Here is a 19,059-nt window from a genome sequence, read left to right as displayed (position 1 = left end):
GGATATGAGATAGGTGGGTGCGGATAGGTGGGGGGATATGATGGGGGGGATATGAGATAGGTGGGGGTGCGCAGCTCTGCCTCGCTCAGTCACTGCAGGCGGAACTCTTGTGCTCGCAGCTCTGGTTTCCCAGCGGGCCGCTGAGCTTGGACCTATCACTGTGCTGGTCATGAGCTGTACTTCCGGGTGGTGCTGTCAGACACCGAGACACCGGGAGGTGAGTGTGAGGAGAGTGGGGAGAGGTGAGTGTGAGGAGAGGGGGTGTGAGTGGACCGGAGAGGTAAGAGGGGGGAGGTGAGGGGCTGATGGGGAAGGAGAGTGTGAGGGGCTGAGGAGGGAGAGGTGAGTAAGAGGGGGGAGGTGAGTGTTAGGAGAGGGGGGTGAGTGTTAGGAGAGGGGGGTGAGTGTTAGGAGAGGGGGGTGAGTGTTAGGAGAGGGGGGGTGAGTGTTAGGAGAGGGGGGGTGAGTGTTAGGAGAGGGGGGGTGAGTGTTAGGAGAGGGGGGGTGAGTGTTAGGAGAGGGGGGTGAGTGTTAGGAGGGGGGGTGAGTGTTAGGAGAGGGGGGGTGAGTGTGAGGAGAGGGGGAAGGTGAGTGTGAGGAGAGGGGGAGGTGAGGGGGAAGGTGAGTGTGAGGAGAGGGGGAAGGTGAGTGTGAGGAGAGGGGGAAGGTGAGTGTGAGGAGAGGGGGAATGTGAGTGTGAGGAGAGGGGGAATGTGAGCGTGAGGAGAGGGGGAAGGTGAGCGTGAGGAGAGGGGGAAGGTGAGCGTGAGGAAAGGGGGAAGGTGGGTGTGAGGAGAGGGGGAAGGTCAGTGTGAGGGGCTGAGGAGTGAGAGGGTGAAGGTGAGTGTGAGGGGCTGAGGGGAGAGGTGAGTGTGAGGGGAGCGGGGAGGTGTGTGAGGAGAGGGGTGAGGTGAGTGTGAGGAGAGGGGGAGAGGTGAGTGAGAGGAGAGGGGGAAGGTGAGTGTGAGGAGAGGGGGAGAGGTGAGTAAGAGGGGGAAGGTGAGTGTGAGGAGGGAGAGGTGAGTGAGTGGCACAGGACTCTGCTGTACAGCTATATGTTTAACTTGTAAGAGAGGGAGTGTGAGAGTATTTATAAAATAATATATGTATTCACTGTAGTGATCAACAACTGTAGATATACATTAGTATGTGTATATGATATATGAATGATATATAGATCTCTATTAGGTGTGTGTATTATATATATATATAATATATATCTCAAGCAGTTGTACTTTTACCTGTCTATGTGAGATAAAGCTGTAACGGTATTATTATTATTATTATTATTAATCTTGTTATAATAGGGGGTAAGTGGCAGAGCTGGATCAGCATGATAACAAATGCAGCTTCTCTGCTCTGCATCCTTCTGTCCTTTATTCTATATTAGGTGCCAATATATCAGTGCAGTGGGGATGAAATACAGTGACACACAAATTACATCAACACAACGTAGTAACGGGTTAGATCGTAGTGGTGCAAATATTATGGTTGCTCTACTGAGCAACCATAATGTGCAGTCTAGACCTGTCAGCGCAGAGCCACTAGCCCTCCTTTCTTAAAGCGCTAGCCTCTGAAGTGGGATGTTATACTAAAATTAGGTAAAAAATCACCATGGTGGATTTATAGTACTGTATCTGTAAAATGTACAATGTGTGGTACAAACTGCACTCTGGGTAGAGGTCATAGTAGCTTTGTCGCCTGTCATATACTTCTGTCTCTCATTTTGGCCTTTGAACATCAGCCTACACTGTTGCAGTGGATCTGCACAGGCCAAAGTTCAGGTAGTGTCATTTATCCACAAGACATATAGGCCTGGCCTTCATAGCTAGTGATTCACAGGAGCTCTGTGCAGGTCCGTACCTGCCTCCGTATTCATATTTTATCCTGAGAGAAATAATTTGGCTGCTGTATTTTGGACTATTCTTGAATGTGATAAAAGCGCAGAGGAGGTTAATTTAGAGGCAGCTTTAAGAACATATGGCTGAGTCACCAAACTCCCGATAGCTGTGTCACACCACAGAGTTATGTAGCCTAGTAACCTGGATTATTGGATGTGGTTAAATATAGACTGAAAGCTGAGGGCTGTAACTGGTAGCCTGTCTGACAGGAACAAGCAGGCCTGCAGGGTTAATTGGATGGGCCTGCAACGCATTGCCGAAATCCCACATAACATACATTGGGGTTCTGATGCACTGAAAGCACTTGCAGGTAACACCTTATCCAACAGTATGATTGAACAAAAGCCTAGCTCTGCACATTCTGCTTTCATGTTAAATAGAACTTAGTATGCTCCAGCAGTTGCAAAGTTGCAGCAATGATTTTGTCTGCATTTTAAAGCCGGTTTTAAAAAGTTCACATTGGCAGCTATATTTAATAGTGCCTATAAATAAAATAAATAGTAATGTTTCTTCATATGACTATTTTGGAAGGACTCTTTGGCAGTGGAACATGCATGGGACAAAAGAAACCAGCCGTATGTACATGAAAAAAATATGTTTCCATCAGCTGAGTAGGAATGCATGTTTTAACTTCATTAACAGAGAGGATTTGAATGTAATGTAGGTCCCCTTATAGAAAGGGGCTTAAACCTGAGTATGACCCACACTGAAAGCTGGGAAGGGCTTCACCTGACTCCGTAAATGAGGTTGTGTGTCACTGCTTTAGTGATGAGTGAGACACGAGGAGTGCATATGACGTGGCAGGTGTCTTTACTGTGCCTTATGTCTGAGCTGCTCCACCTAGATAATTCAGTGCAACAAAGAGGCATCCGTGTAATACAGAAGGAGATATACATGTGTCCAAACGCAACGAGCCATGCGCTCCCACAGACCTGACACGCCAAACTTTTCTAAATAAGCACAATGCATTTTTATATTTATAATATGACATTATGACTGGGAGTTACTCAGAGTTTAATAGGATTGCATGAAAAAAAAGTATATTTTTTAGATTGCTCTCCTGCAGCTAAAACCCGACAATCTGCAGCTCCGTACTGTAAGGAAAGGAGTTTCCTGTATACGCACAGTTGGCAGAGAATAATTTCTGAGGGTGAGGCCCATGAATAAGCAAGTTGGCACAAAATTCCGTCTTTGTTTTTGTCTATGATGCAGAACAAATCACTAAACAGAAATTGTACTGAAATTAGCAGAGCTGTAAGACGCACTTTAAAGTAGTAACTGCTCATGTCTAGTTTTACAGTAATTGTGATATTTAAGTAAAAGTTCTATTTTGTTCCATTTGCCGTATCATTTTTTTATGTTTGTTTTTAAACAACCGTTTTGGATTCTTGTGTTAATATACAGGGTGTGTGTGCGTATACATACACACTATTGGATATGCAGTGTTCTAAATACATATATCAGTAAACATTGTTATATGTACAGAAATATAACAATTTAGAGACATTTAGGAGAACGTGTCACTGCTGATCTCCTCTACTCCCTCTACCACCTGCCCTCTTGACCATATTCTGAAACCTCTCGCTCCTACTCAAATCCCTACGCTCATACATTTTCAACTCCTCCCTCTATTCTGGTACCTTTCCCTCTTCCTTCAAGCACGAAACAGTTATACCCTTACTAAAAAATCGTAAGCTTGACCCTACCTGTCTCTCCAACTATCGTCCGATCTCCCTCCTGCCCTTTACCTCTAAACAACTTCTATTCTCTTGCTTGCTCCATTTTGTCACCTCCTATTCTCTCCTAGATCCTCTACAATCTGGCTTCCGCACTGCTCACTCCACTGAAACAGCCCTCGCTAAAATTATGACTGACTTCCATGCTGCCAAAGACAAAGGTCATTACACACTGCTCATATTACTCGACCTCTCTGCAGCATTTGATACTGTGGACCACCTTCTTCTCCTTCACATTCTCCATACTCCTCTGTCGATATCTCTGTGGGGGTACCCCAGGGTTCTGTCCTGGAACCTCTTTTCTCTTTACACACTCTCTCTAGGTGACCTAATCACATCTCTTGGGTTCAAATATCACCGCTATGCTGAGGACACACAAATTTACTTTTCAACCCAGACCTTACACCTGCTGTACAGACTAAAGTTTTTGAATGTCTCTCTCCTATATCACCTGGATGGCCCTACGCCGACTTAAACTGAACATATCAAAGACGGAGCTCCTCATGCTTCCTCTCAAACTTGGCCATACTACCCCCCCCCCCCCCCTTCTACATTACATTACTGTTGGCAGCACTATCATACACCCAGTATCACAAGCACGCTGCCTAGGGGTCACACTCGACTCCTCTCTCACACTCACAATGTAGCACACACCGTTTTTTTACCTCCATAACATGACAAAGACTCGCCCTTTCCTCTGTCGCTCTACTGCTAAAACTCTAACGCAGGCCCTCATTCTGTCCCATCTTGACTATTGTAACCTTCTACTGTCCAGCCTTCTTGTCTCCCCTACAACCTTTCTTAAACGCTGCTGCTAGAATCACTTTACTCTCTCCTAAATCCGTCTAAGCATCCTGCTGAAATCCCTCTCCTGGCTTCCTATCAAATCCCGTATTACTTAGAAAATTCTCCTCCTCTCTAAAAAAAAAAAAAAAAATAAAAAAAAAAACGTTGGAAGCCCCTGATGTAAAACGAGTGAGATAAACATTTTAAAAGGTACACGGGCCTCAAAACTTAGAGCCGGGAGATGCAGAGATTTCCATTGCCTCAGGTTAGGGACTTTCATTACCGATTATAACAGGGAGGAACAGCTCTGCTGTGTAATGAGGCTCCTCACTCCGCAATGAAACCATATCCAGGTCAGCTGCACACCCGGTGTCAGTCTGAACGTGTCTCTCACTCTGCGTTTCACACAAGCGGAGCTGCTTTTTTCACGTATCTCTTACTGATTGCTTCTTCTGTAGCTGGGCTACGAATTCCAGCCACTGCTCCACTTCTCAAATACAGAAGCCAAAGTTTATATCCCACCCTGCCACTGCTCACGTGACGTACTCACGCAGGCGCAACACAATACTTAACCTTCAGCCACTATTACATGTAAACATGTTTACGTGCTTTCTACCCTCATCGTCCCTATTTCGAGGGGAGAGTCTATTTCTAGTTAACACCATATTTCCTGTAACTGTCACCATTTGAAAAAGCAGTGGTGCTGTTATTACAACACACTTTGTTTTCCGTAAAATCACTTCCTCGTACGTATTTAATTACTTCATCCCCGCAACTCCCAAGACATATCTTGACTAGATCACTCTGTAAACGAGACCCTCACAGTGATTGTCTGGGGCCCTGGTTCCAGCGTCCCCTGTCCTCCCTCGTCCTTTGTGATCTCACAATCCCTCATTAATCCCACCCAACAACACTCATTATTATTATTGTAGCATTTACAAACAAAAGTCATTTTGTTGTATCACAGATATGTTCCTGGCGTGTGAAAGCCAGCTCAGATTCCTGGCCGTGCTCTCCTGCAGGACTCTCACCCCCCCCCCCCCCTCCATAGGTCACATGCTGTTCTCCTGTTAGCTTCTTGCCACTGTCCAAGGTCACATGATCTGAAATCAATTCCGTGTAACACCTTGCAGGCTGGCGCTCTGGGCACATGCCAGCGAAGGGGCGGCTGGAATCTGTGCCCTTTCCAGCCTGCTATTTTTAAATGCCCAGGTGTTTGGGAAGGGATTGGCTTTTTGTGGCACGGCCGGCCTGTTTTCTTCTCTGACATGGGCAAAACCTAATGGGAAAAAAGGCACCAAGTTCAACTATTTATGGCACTATAATAAAGTTGTGTGTGTGTGTAATTGTTATTATTATATACAGTATATATTTTAGATGTATAATTTTTTTTGTATCCCCTCCTAGGATTCTCCCCCGTCACATCGCACCGATGGAGGCCCAAAATCCGACCAAACTCAACTCCCGGAAGAGAAGAAAAGATGACGCTGGACCCAACGGGACAACAGAGGAAGAAGACACTGTGCCCATAAAGGTCCCTCGCCACACGCTGGTCAGTAATAAGGGAGCCTTAATGGTGCCCGCTTAATATCCAGGGGACAGAATGAGATCCTTGCAGTCCCCCTCTGACACTGAACAGGTTGAATGTTTCATCCTGCCCATTCAGTGCAAAAAACAAACTCTCTACAAATCACGTTACTTGTCCTCTTTCCTCCTGATCACAAAGCTCACTGTCTGGGTAACCCCTGCGGGCTCTTGCATATGATAGATTATTTAATGCGTGTATACAATTGGTAGGGTAGGAACCCGCTGGAAGGGTTTGCATTCATAAGCTTAACATGTCTTGGTAAAAATATTGATGTAAAAATATGAAATAAAACTAAGTTCAGGCGGTCCTCGCTCATCTGGCGGATTCCTTTCCGCCGGATTGCGCATCCCATGTTAATGAGCAGCGGCGGATAATTCAAATTGTGATCCGTCGGATAATCTGTGCGTCGGTAAACGAAACGACGGATAGCGAGGACCGCCTGCATTACTATGTAACAATAGTAAGTGGTAAAGGGAGCAGAGTATACATTCTACACATTGTCCACATGGTGGCAGCACTGGACTGTGTATGTATGTATGTATGTATGTATGTATGTATGTATGTATGTATGTATGTATGTATGTATGTATGTATGTATGTATGTATGTATGTATGTATATCTTTATTTAGTGCAGAATAAATGAGTTCTTCAGTATTAGGTGATACGTTTTTTATTTGGACTAACAATTTGTCATAGGACAAGCTTTCGAGAGTGTTCCTCTCTTCCTCAATTTGGTCAATGTCTTTTTCGTCTTTTTATATATATATTTTTTTTATATCTTTATTTATATAGCGTACTCAGTGCTTTACAAAAAGAATGTACAGGGAATTAAAATGCAATAAGCGCAAAAAAGTCAGACAATAGGACAGGAAATCCCTGCCCCAGAGAGCTTTCAATCTAAGTGGTATGTTGGGAGAGTTAGGCCGCGCTTATAGTGACGGTGACGTCACGCTGCGGTCGCTGTAAAAATCAAATTGAAATTACTTCCGGCGATCGCGACCAAGCCATCACGTCGCGCTTACTATAAGCGCACACGCGATGGCGTCCATGCATTTGTTTTGATGCGACGTTGCGTCGCTGTCGCCTGCTCTATTAGCGCAGCCTTACAGAGACAGCAGGAGAGGGAATAAGTGCAGGAGATGGCAGTGCTTGGCCACAATGAACAGTAGGAGCGACTGTGGGTGTGGGACAGAAGCCGTGAGTCCGGGCTGTTGGGATGCGTCATTTAAGAGGTGACTTATGTTTGAATTAAATATGGGGAGACGGTGCTTGGCGTGTACTGAGTGTGAGGGAGTCCCACAGGTAAGGGGCAGTGAGGGGAAAGGTTTAATGCGAGAGAGAGTGAAAGGGTGGAGAGGAGACAGTTACGAGTAGATATGTAGGGGGTGGCATGGCCAGCAGCAGACTATCCCCGCCTAGGAGCTGAGATCTGTGTGAGCAGGGGGATAACACCCTCAAAGTTAGCACCTAATCCACAGCGACCCCCAGACATAACGGAGCAGCCCTATACCACCTAGGATGCCCGTTACTAAAAGAAAAGGCAGGACAGAGCTTGCCCACTTCTTCCGATGGACGGAAACGGATCCGCGCTGTGTCTGAGCGAGCAGATCGCCGGCACCGTATTGCTCTCCACGAGACTCCCCTGAGAGGGAAGACGGAGGAGAAATGGCAGAACAGGTAAACTACGCCACAGTATACCTGGGTAACCTCTGGAGAAATGGGGACCCCACTTCCCTCAGCGACGCTACTCGGACTAGATGAGGCACAAATGCAATGTTGGGACGTATATACATCGCAATGTAAATGAAATCCCACGTAGCCACACTGTATAACACAGTGGTATCCGGCCCCTCTATAACACAGTGGTATCCGGCCCCTCTATAACACAGTGGTATCCGGCCCCTCTATAACACAGTGGTATCCGGCCCCTCTATAACACAGTGGTATCCGGCCCCTCTGTAACCTCTTCACTGAGGAACACTTTGCAAGAAGAAACCGGAACAAATCGATGCATGACTCACTGTTGGTGCGTGGGTTCCTGGCGCTGTCGGCGTGCTCCTACCGAGGTGCTGGCAAAGAACCATTGGAGAGAAGAAGGCGGTGCAGCTGCCTACGTCAGTGACACGGACCGGGACTCCTCTGGATCAGCAAACTATAGATTTATTGGCACATTTTAATGAGGTAAAATTAAGGGTTCAGTAAAAAATTAGGCCGCTGCTCCTCCTTCGGTTAACCGGAGCTTGTGGCAGGCTGGGGTGTCTGGCGGGGCCCCTCCGGTTGGTGGGTGCGGGACATAGCGGCCTCGGAGCGGCCGCCGGGGTTCACTGAAATCGATCCGAGCAATTCCAGAATGGCTGCCGGGACCGCAGTGAGGGCCTAGGCACGGGGTCAGGAGACCGGCAGAAAGCAGATCGGGAGCAGGGCACAAGTTCATGGTAAAGGCCAGGACTGGTGTAACTAGCAGTCAAATAAAGGACCTGGACCAACACCACGAGAAATATAAGTAAAAAAAAGGAAGGTTACGGGTAATACGCTAAGTAGATATAATAAAGTTATGCGCAATATGCCTAAAGTTATAAGAGAAAAGGACCAAACTGGACACAAGACACAAATGTCCCCTGCAGAACATGTGGCCAGACTGCCTGGGCAGGCACACACCCCCCTTACATTAACACACCAAATGTATGTACCTTATTGCAAGTGGCGCTTGTGTCAACCGTTCCAGGTGAGAGACGGGATCTACTCGCAGACCATGGAGCATCACAGGAAAGAGCCCAAGATTGTATTTAGTTATTTGTGTTTTTATTTAAGTAAACACATGTTGCATGTGAAGCTGTATCTGGAGGAACAACTGGATGTAAAAATAATGAAAATAAAGAATTTACAAAAAAAACCCAGATATGTACAGTAGGGAGGAGCAAGTGAGAGGGGAGACCAGAAGGTTAGAACTTTGTGGGTGATCCGAACCCTGATGGGAAGCCAGGAAAGGGATTTAAGGAGGAGATTAGCAGAGGCTGCTCTGGGAGAAAGTGAAATGATTCTAGCAGCAGAATTTTGAATAAATTGCAAAGGAGAAAGTTGTGAGGCTGGGAGGCCTGTTAGCAGAATGTTACAGTAATCCAGGCGGGAGAGGGTAAGGGCATACACTGGAGTGTTAGCAGTAGATTGACAGTAATTCACAAGGTATGTGCAGCACATCCATTTATCAAAGCTTTAAAGTAGCAATCCCACCGGGTAGATTTAGTTTTTTACATCTTTGGAAGGGGTCGGTCCTTTCGGTGCTGGACCCTGCTATTTCCAGCTCCAGGGACCACTGCTTAACGAGAGAATTACAGGTGTACTCATTGGGGCTTCCTCCTGGGGAAACAATATGGCCACTGAACATTGGTTGTGTCCTCCTATTGGTTGAGACCGGCAGCCATGTTGGCTTCTCCATGAGGGACCACACTGTAAGTGTCTGTTGCCCGCAGAGATGAAAGTAAACCATGCTGGGGATGAAGGGGACAGGGTGCAATGTGTAACACTGACTGCTTCTTCTAGGTGCTTCCGTTAACGCAGGGGCGGCCAACTCCAGTCCTCATGGGCCACCATCAGGTCAGGTTTTCAAGCTATCCCTGCTTCAGCACAGGTGGCTCAGTCTTTAATAGGGATATCCGTAAAACCTGACCTGTTGGATGGCCCTTGAGGACTGGAGTTGCCCACCTCTGCGTTAATGATGGCAGATAAACTAAAATAAAATTCTTTTTAGAAAGGAAAGGTATGCAGGGATATACCAAATAAGTAAATGTGGGAAGGATGTTGATGCAGGGAGTAATCTGATTCCCAATTCTTGGAGTCAGGAAGGAATTTAGTTTTCCCCTTATGAAACATCATTAGATAATGTGTCACTGGGGTTTTTTCTTCCCCTGGATCAATATACTGTAAGTACGGATATAGGATAAAGTATCTGTCGTCTAAACTTAGCATAGGTTGAACTTGATGGACGTACGTCTTTTATCAACCTCCTCTACTATGTAACTATGTAACTATGTATTGAATAGTACGAGTAAGACGTGGCCTATTTTATCGTGAAGGTTCCGTGCGGTAATGGTAGGACTAGCCTAGTAACGGTCCGTGGTCTCTTCCTGCCATGTGACCCTGCCATGTGACCCTGCCATGTGACCCTGCCATGTGACCCATTAGCTGTATAGTGTCGGTTTACTAGAATGTGATGGCCGTTATTGATCATGTAAAAGCATGCAGTGGAATCGCCATTCAGATGGATAATGGCGATTACATGTTCCCGGAGCCCGTGCAAACCTTCCTTCTCTCCGTAACTCCGCAGGGCGCGAGTGAGCCGGCCCCGTTCTCCGATGAGCTTGAGATTGATTACAGTAAACCGTACCAGAGGGTGACCATGGAGGAGGCGAAACAGGGGACCCCACGTGAGTTACCTGGGGAGGGGGTCCTGGACCTTCTCGCACTGCTATGCACCACCTGTAATTCTGACACACACCATCTATACACACGGGCCTGTAACAACTCAACACATCAATCATTGTGTAGCTTTGTGTTCCTAGTGATAAAAGGGTGTTAGAAAGCCCAGACTGACCATTTGCGCCCCACACCGGGAGCTTTGTGGTGACCTTGGGATTGGTCTGAAAATTGAGGCTACTTTACATTCATTACCAAACGAACATTTGCGTTTCTTTTTATTTGAACATTTTGCTGCTGAGTCAGAACACACACCATTAAATATGCCTGCGTGCCTTGTATTTATAATATTGGTTTAATGTTGTTTTTGAAACCACTGACAAGCATGACGGGCGCTGGTAATAATATGCGTTTGCGTGTTCTGTTGGGTTCTCTTTGCCTCCTGTTTAGCGGAGCGGCCGGTGAGAGTTTATGCTGATGGAATTTTTGACCTGTTTCACTCTGGGCACGCACGGGCTCTAATGCAAGCCAAGAGCCTCTTCCCCAACACATACCTGATCGTAGGAGGTAAGATTACTGTACAGGCTGCCCCAACCTCCACCCACAGCACGCTCCAGAGCTGCGCTCCCTCCTGGAGGAGCCGTGGTTTACAAGTCCCTTGTGGTCTGTTCACAGCCCACTTGTTCCCAGAATGTGTAATTACACAGGGAGGAACACTGCAGCGCTTGTGCTGACTGGGCTGAGCTCATGTTCCCTGCACAAAAGTCCCACTCATAAGCGTTGCAGGCCAGTCCCTGCTTGTGTTTGCACAGCCTGGAAGGTGATCGGAAGTGTGGGTTTGGATCCCTGGTTCTTTGACCACAGCACAGACCAGTTCCTAGTTTGTGCTGCATTGGACCCTTTCAGGGAAAACGCTGGGTGTGCAGGCGCTGACCCGGCCTCACTGTAACACCTCCATCCAAGCTTATTTTCTTTCTACGTTCCTTATGGCCATTTTACAAATGGTAATGAAACGCTGAAATTAAAGCGGAACATAAATACAGTTTTGCTATGAATCTCACGGCCATTTGGCATTAATCCTCGTCTTTAATGTCCATTTACCTGAATCCGGCCACTTTGCTTTTATTTGGTTATATAGCAGATTCGCTTGTTAATGTCCATCATGTTCAGTCTTTGTTACATTCTATTCTATGGAGCGGTTGTAAAAGTTAAAGGTGACACTTTGGGCGGATTTGCATGTCATTACCCAGAATCCCCCGCTGCAGTGGAAGCACTGTATGTGAAGAGAAACTGGTGAAAAGCCGGGCTGCGTATGTGTCTGGGACGTGTGAATGTGCTCACAAGTTATACTTTTATTTATTATCCATTTATAAAGCTCAGTATTTTTTTGTTTCTTAGAATTCCCGAGCATCGCAGGGTCCTTTCTGCTAATACACAATAAATTAGTGACAGTGAACCTATTGAATGAAGTTACATAGTTACATAGTAGATGAGGTTGAAAAAAGACTTGCGTCCATCAAGTTCAACCTAGAAGTGTCTCCCTGTTCTTCCTCACTTCTCCACCCAAACTCATCATCTCTCTTGGCTGCTTCCCTCTCCTTCCCCACCCACCCACCCACCACCCACCCACCCATTATTTCAGATCCTTCCCCACGAGCCCACACTTAGGTTTACACGGCTTATCTCGCCACTGTGCTCTGCCCTCCTCCCACCTCTGGGATGGCACCACGAGGGTATCCACATGGAAGGGAAGAGGAGACAAGTGAGGACATCTTACAGCTGGTGTGCAAGCTGGAGCCTCAGTCCCGCCATTACTGCTGTAGTTATGGCGGTAATTAAGGCAGTTTGATACCCCACCGGGTGACAGAGAATCTTTCACAATGAGCAGTGTACGTGAGGGTCGTGTCACTGAGCACCTCACACCTCTCTCCAGTCTGCAGCGACGAGCTGACGCACAATCTGAAGGGCTTCACAGTGATGAACGAGGCGGAGAGATACGACGCGGTCCAGCACTGCCGTTACGTGGACGAGGTGGCGAGGAACGCGCCGTGGACACTCACTCCGGAGTTCCTGGAGGAGCACAGGGTGAGAGGGGCTCTGCGTCCCAATGTCGTCTCCTTGAGTCATTATCGAGGAATCTGATACCTTCTCTCGGGGGTTCCCAGCCCTTCCAGGTTTTAGGAATAACCACCATGTGATTAGGATATTGTTTTGCTGCCTCAAAAATCTGATATATCTGAGGCGAGAGAACCACAGGCCTCGGGGCAAAAGGAAATGCAAAATAAACTGAAGAGTGAAATCTGTTCTTTGATTGTAGTGAATGTTGCTCACTGCGGGGGCCGTGCGTTTTATACAGCAACTTGTGATGCACAGCATCCTCCCGACAGTCCCCTTGTCCCCTGTGGCTGTGGGGTGAGCGGTATTCTGATCCATCACTCCCTTTCTCGGCATGGTATAGTGCGAGGGATAGAATGTCCTATTTCTGTCACGGTGTCACTATACGGTGGGAAGACGTGATGAACCATAGGGGTCTCTTGCCCTTCTGTGTCGGCGTAAGACAAGTGGCAGCGGCAGGTTTTGTGACGCAGAATTGAAAGGAAGTGGCTTCCTTTTTTATCATTGGCATTTTGTTGCCCTATTTATAGAGGGGCAGACTAAATCTGGGGGTCAGAGTGTTTGTCCTTGCCGTGACCTTGGGCCCCTTCCTCCTTTTTCACTGATGACACACTGTAACAGTAACCCTGTCCCGTGTCTCTCATCCCCTTCCACAGATTGATTTCGTGGCCCACGATGATATCCCGTATTGCTCCGCAGAGAGCGACGACGTCTATCAGCACATAAAAGATGCAGGTGAGCGCCATTTCCCCCAAACATCCTGCACGTCCATTGCCAGTGACAGGCTCCTCCCCCTGCGCTTGGGACATGGGACACCGCAGGAGCTGGGTTAGCATGTAACGGTCACAGCTTCCTTTTCTCTGCGTGGCCTGGTCACCGGTGTAAGGTTTTCTGCTTTCGGTATTCTCGGTGAGACCAGATTGGACGGTTGCAGCTTTATGGCCGGGCAGACGCTTTCTTACTCGCTAAATTGCAGAGTAAGTCGGACTGCACATTTAAAGAGCACTTAAAAATACATATCTATTTTTTGTTTTGATATATCCCGCCTTTGATTTGACCTTTTAGTGAAAACTAATTACCTAAGCTGCCGATCGATTGGTTCTCCCGTCATCGATCAGCAAAGCTCCTGCTTCCCAGTGGTTCACTTAATGGCCGTCTTTCAGTTTCAATAAATCCTTCAGTCAGTGTAACTCAACAGCTTCAATGTATCCTGATATTATTAAAGTAACAGTATCTATTGTTACAGTTTGCAGCTGAAACTGCTGGGAATGTTGGCTACAAATGATCACAAACAGGAAAGTTACAAAGATCTTGCACTGCTGGTGAGGTGGGCTAAAGCCTGCTATAGAAATCAAAGGATGCTCAGTATATTAATACTCATTAAATATGGCATTAAGAGTTGCTTAACATGGCTGGCCGGTGTTGAAAGTTGGGCCCGGTTAGAGGTCGGGCCCAACTTCTTTGTCCGGCTGACGGTCGTCTGTTTGCCGCCGGGCTCTGGCTCTCCGCAGCTGCGGGCCTCCCTCACACTCTCGCACCGGGCCTCTCTCTGCCGCCGGTGCGCGCCGGGCCTCTGACGCCGGTGCGCGCCGGTCCTCTCTCTGCCGCCGGTGCGCGCCGGGCCTCTCTCTGACACCGGTGCGTGCCGGGCCTCTCTGACGCCGGTGCGCCTCTGACGCTTCCGCCACACACTTGTATCAGAGAAAGGCCTAGCGCGGGAGAGTGAGGGAGTCCCGCAGCAGCGTGGGAGAGTGAGAGGGAAGCCTGGCAGGAGACCTGTAGCAGCTGGGGAGAACCAGGACACCAGAGGCCTGAGACCATCCCCAAGGTAAGTGTGTTTTGTATGTACGGGGCAGAGAGTGTGTGTGTGTGTGTGTGTGTGTGTGTGTGTGTGTGTGTGGTCAGGGGGGGAGCAGGAAATGAGTGAGGGAGCAGGATTGAGTGTGTGGGGGGTAATTGATGGAGGGAAAGTGAGAAGAGAGGAGGGTAAGAGTGAGACGTGGGGGGAGATAAATATATGCAGAGAGAGGGGAAAATCGAGAAGGGGGCTCGCAAGGTGGTGTGAAATGGGGGAGGGGGGGGCTCGCATGGCTTCCGAGATGGGGGGGCCCCGGTGGAAACTCTAATCCTGGGCCCAGACAATTCGGTCGGCAGCCTTGGTGGTAATGTCACTGCCTTTTGAAGTATGTGACTTGGGTTTAAATTCCAGTGTAATCTCTGGTTGGGACCTTTGGCTCAGTCTCTATCTCCCTGTGTCTCAGGCACTAAGATTAGGAGGAGCAGCGCAGGGAATTCCACAGCCAAGTATTGTTATTCATTCAGAGGGAGTTACCGTTACTGATTATTGGGGCCTTCCAACGTCAGCGATGTAAAGTATACTGGTGTCGCGTTGCACCGCCACTCCGAGGGTTCTGCCGTCTTCTGCGATGTAGTGCCGCTCGCTCCACCCACTGACGACACACACACACACGTGTATGTGAGAAGGCAGTCACTGTATGTGTACATGTATATGTAATGAACCGGTAGTAATGCCATTGATCCCCCTCACACCTGCTTTTCCCCACAGGGATGTTTGCACCCACCCAAAGGACGGAAGGAATCTCCACCTCTGACATCATCACCAGGATCGTGCGAGATTATGATGTGTACGCGCGTCGCAACCTACAGCGAGGGTACACTGCCAAGGAGCTCAACGTCAGCTTCATCAATGTGAGGCCAACACCAATGCCCTCCTTTACCCCAAAGTGCGCCCGTATACACACAGAGACTAGTGTAATGGTTTAGAAAGTGAGAAGCAGAATATATATATTATCGTCTTTGTAAATGTAAAACTCCGTAAGTGAATTATTGGCAAAAACTCACTAAATGCACTTCTTCCTGACTTTGAATTTCTTGATATTTATATTGAATAACTCATGAAGTGCCTATTTAGTCACAGTTCAGAGTTACCAAAACTCATTAAGTATGATTTTGAAATGTAAAAAAGAACATTTAATCACCTTTTCCTCAGTACTCAATGTTGTTAATGAGTTTTACCTCTAACGACGATATACAGTGTGTAGGGGTTGTTACATCAGCCTGTTAAATAGAAAAAGTATTGTAAGTAATGATATATAGTAATGGCTAACTGGTATTACTAGACAATTGCCGTTTTCAGGACCTCTTAAGTCCCTTCTTCAAGCAGGTGGAAGTGTGTATATGTGTATACAGTGTATATATGTGTATACAGTGTGTGTATGTGTATACAGTGTGTGTATGTGTATACAGTGTGTGTATGTGTATACAGTGTGTGTATGTGTATACAGTGTGTGTATGTGTATACAGTGTGTGTATGTGTATACAGTGTATATATGTGTATACAGTGTGCGTGTGTGTGTGTATACAGTGTGTATATGTGTATACAGTGTGTGTATGTATTTGCAGCTACACACCCTCTGCAATAGGGGAGGCCAACTCCAGTCCTCAAGGGCCACCAGCAGGTCAGGTTTTCAGGATATCCCTGCTTCAGCACAGGTGGTGCAGTCGTTGACTGAGCCACTGATTGAGCCACCTGTGCTGAAGCAGGGAAATCCTGAACACCTGACCTGTCGGTGGCCCTTGAGGATTGTAGTTGCCAACTCCTGCTCTACAAGGTGCGATGTAATTGTGCCCGACCTCTGTCCCCTGCGTCCGTTCCAGGAGAAGCGCTACAACCTGCAGGAGCGCGTTGACAAGGTGAAGAAGAAGGTGAAGGACGTGGAGGAGAAGTCCAAAGAGTTTGTGCAGAAGGTGGAGGAGAAAAGCATCGATCTGATCCAGAAGTGGGAGGAGAAATCGCGAGAGTTCATCGGGAACTTCCTGGAGATGTTTGGCCCGGAGGGCGCCTTGGTAAGGATGCCGCCGCCCTGCAGAGGGTTCAGTCCGCTTCGCTGCAGAACGACAAGGAGCTGGGATAGTTCCAACGAGCAGGTGGCAGGAACACTATACCCCTAACACTATAGTGCTGCTACATGTACACCCCTTTTTAACCCCTTAGCTTTGCAACTCTGACAGCGAACGGGATAATCTTTTTGGTCCACTTGGAATAACCGCACTTCTGGTTTGAGTACCCGACCTTCTGAAGCATGTTACCAATGCCTTGTTAGTTTCAATCAACAGCTGAAATGCGTCACTTTCCACCCATCGTACGACAGTGCTACGTTTTAACCCCTGTGCTGCCAGAGAGGCATGGAATACAGTTACTGTTCAATGGGTAGCAGCCTAGTCTGACAGCAAAGAGGTTAAGGTACCATCTGTGAACCTAAAATGTGAAAAAATGTGTTGGTGTGTTGTATGCCTGTGGGCCCAGGATCCAGGATGTACAAGGATCTAATAATGATGACGTGGTAGCTGAGAACTTCAGGTGTTGGGTTACCATGTGTCAAGGATGTGTTTTCATTGATTCCTTCCCCCCTCTTTACAGAAGCACATACTGAAAGAAGGCAAAGGGAGAATGCTTCAGGCCATCAGCCCAAAGCAAAGTCCCAGCAGCAGCCCGGCTCGTGAGCGGTCCCCCTCCCCATCGTTCCGCTGGCCCTTCTCTGGCAAGACCTCTCCCCATGCCTCCCCCGAAAGGCACTCTCGGCGCTCGGCCGGCGCTTACGATATCAGCGAGGATGAGGACTAAGCTGCCTCCTTTCTCACTTATGGAAAAAAAACAAAAAAAAAACTTTCCCCAGCTGCTAATCCCCCGACCCCTGACTCCCAGGAGAGCCTGACCCCTGACCTCCAGGAGAGCCGCCACTCAATACGGTAAAGACCACTCGGTCAGCTCCAGACATTGTGACACGCCGGGTCTCCGGAGCAGGGGGGTGACGGGGAAGAGAGTGTAAGTGGTAAAAACACAGCACTTTTTTGCTTCTTTTTCCCTGCAAAAAAAAAATAACCGTCTGCATTTTTTTAGAATTTTTTTTTTTAAATGAATCTAGTTCCTATTTTAATGAGCTTCTCGCCCAGAATGTCTCCTTTGTCGTTGTTTTCTGTTTTACGCCAGAAGTTTTATCGCATCGGGGTCCTTGGCGCCTCCATGCTTGCATCAGTCGTGTTTAGCTTTTACCCGACCTCCCTGCGCTTGTTCTCTCCTCGCCTGCGAGATCCCACTTCATCGGACAAGAGAGGATTCTCCTGCTAACGTAGGAGTCCCCGGACTCAGGGGGACGGAGGGAGGGAGGGAGAGGGTCAGAATTTGTCACAAGATTGGAAGTGTCGGTGAAGCAACAGTGCGTTACGTCGCATGAACATCCACAGAACGTGACTATGTGGGTAGTGACCAGTGGAACCCGTGTCCTCTGTTTTAAAGCATTACCCGTTGGAGTCCAGCCATTTCTCATTAAAAGTGCCTGTTGTTATAATCTCTCTATGGGATCCTGTGTTTACCCCCTTTTTTGCTTTGCAGGCTTCTCTGGCACTAAATGGGTTAATCAGCAACAGAGACATCACCAGAAATGCACAAGAACAGTATTAGGCTCCTTGTGGTTACAACTTACAAAGTGCGGCTCCTGTAGAAATATATATGAATAAGGACTGTTCTCTTCCCAGAGAGAATGCTGACTCTACGATTTATAAAAGACTATTTTATCAAAGGTAACGTAGCAATGGCTGCCTCTGGTATCTATATGCTCTATCCCAAGGGTGCTCAACTTCAGTCCTCAAGCCCCCCCAACAGGTCAGGATATCCCTGCTTCAGCACAGGTGGTGCAATCAGTCCCTGCGTGAGCACAGGTGTCTCAATCAGAGGCTCAGTCTTCGACTGACCTCTGATTGAGCCACCTGTGCTGAAGCTGGGATATCCTGAAAAGCTGATGGACTGGAGTTGAGTGCCCCTTTTCTATCCCAAACATCCAGCGTTTGGGGAAGAAAGCAATGTATGGGCCGTGTCTAACAAAGCCGGAGTTCTAGATTAAGTTTAAATACAGTGACCGTGAAAGAACGTCTGTGACATTTAGCTTTGGGGTAACCCAACGCCTGGTGATTGTTATATAGTAACCGTCTTAACCAAGCCTCATGTACTGTATACTGTGTGTTTGTATTCCTCTGTTATTCTGTGGGCAGGTATCTCAAATCGCTAGACGGTTGTGGCTTTTATCTGACTGAGCCAGAAGACACAAGCTTTAGGAGACCTGGTTTCAAGCAATGCAGCTGGGGAGAAGCCTCATAACAATACAAGGGAAGCCCTTCCAGTGCGGGCCATCGGCACGGGCGCCAGAGAAGCAAATATCCACAAATATCCACCAGCACCTACAGTATCGGCTGCAGCTTGTCACTGGTTTAGAGAAGGTAGTGGGTGGGGGGTAGTTACTGTATTGTTGGTCTCTATATTTCTTTTTAGAAATCTTTGGCCAAGTATAATTTTGTATCTGTAACCTGAAGAGTGTGATCGGAATGAAACGCTCCGTTATACCACTGAGCGATCTGTGATACTGTGTTCCATTATAACATAAAAGTAACTCCGAAAAGAAGCCAAGAATCCCCATCCAAATCTTTTATTAGCCGCCTGCTTTT

The 19,059-nt window shown here is 47.5% G+C and overlaps 1 protein-coding gene across 3 annotated transcripts; it reads left to right on the top strand.

Moving 5' to 3' along the window:
- The first annotated feature begins 85 nt into the window (after positions 1-85).
- PCYT1A (phosphate cytidylyltransferase 1A, choline) lies at positions 86-19,016 on the top strand. Of its 3 annotated transcripts, none has more exons than XM_075571008.1 (9): positions 86-217; positions 5,831-5,975; positions 10,337-10,436; positions 10,876-10,992; positions 12,359-12,510; positions 13,197-13,275; positions 15,107-15,249; positions 16,219-16,407; positions 16,982-19,016. In XM_075571008.1, exons 2-9 carry the CDS (start codon positions 5,856-5,858, stop codon positions 17,183-17,185), a joined length of 1,104 nt encoding a protein of 367 aa, XP_075427123.1. In that variant the 5' UTR covers positions 86-217; positions 5,831-5,855; the 3' UTR covers positions 17,186-19,016. The 3 variants fall into 3 exon arrangements, with proteins under 3 accessions (XP_075427123.1, XP_075427124.1, XP_075427125.1); XM_075571009.1 differs by having other exon boundaries at positions 157-242; XM_075571010.1 differs by lacking the exon at positions 86-217 and adding an exon at positions 2,094-2,211.
- Positions 19,017-19,059: the final 43 nt, after the last annotated feature.

The sequence above is a fragment of the Ascaphus truei genome, chromosome 14 (genome assembly GCF_040206685.1).
Source record: "Ascaphus truei isolate aAscTru1 chromosome 14, aAscTru1.hap1, whole genome shotgun sequence".
NCBI lineage: Eukaryota > Metazoa > Chordata > Amphibia > Anura > Ascaphidae > Ascaphus > Ascaphus truei.
Note: the sequence above shows the minus strand (reverse complement) of the source record. Positions and strands in the feature narration are given on the sequence as shown.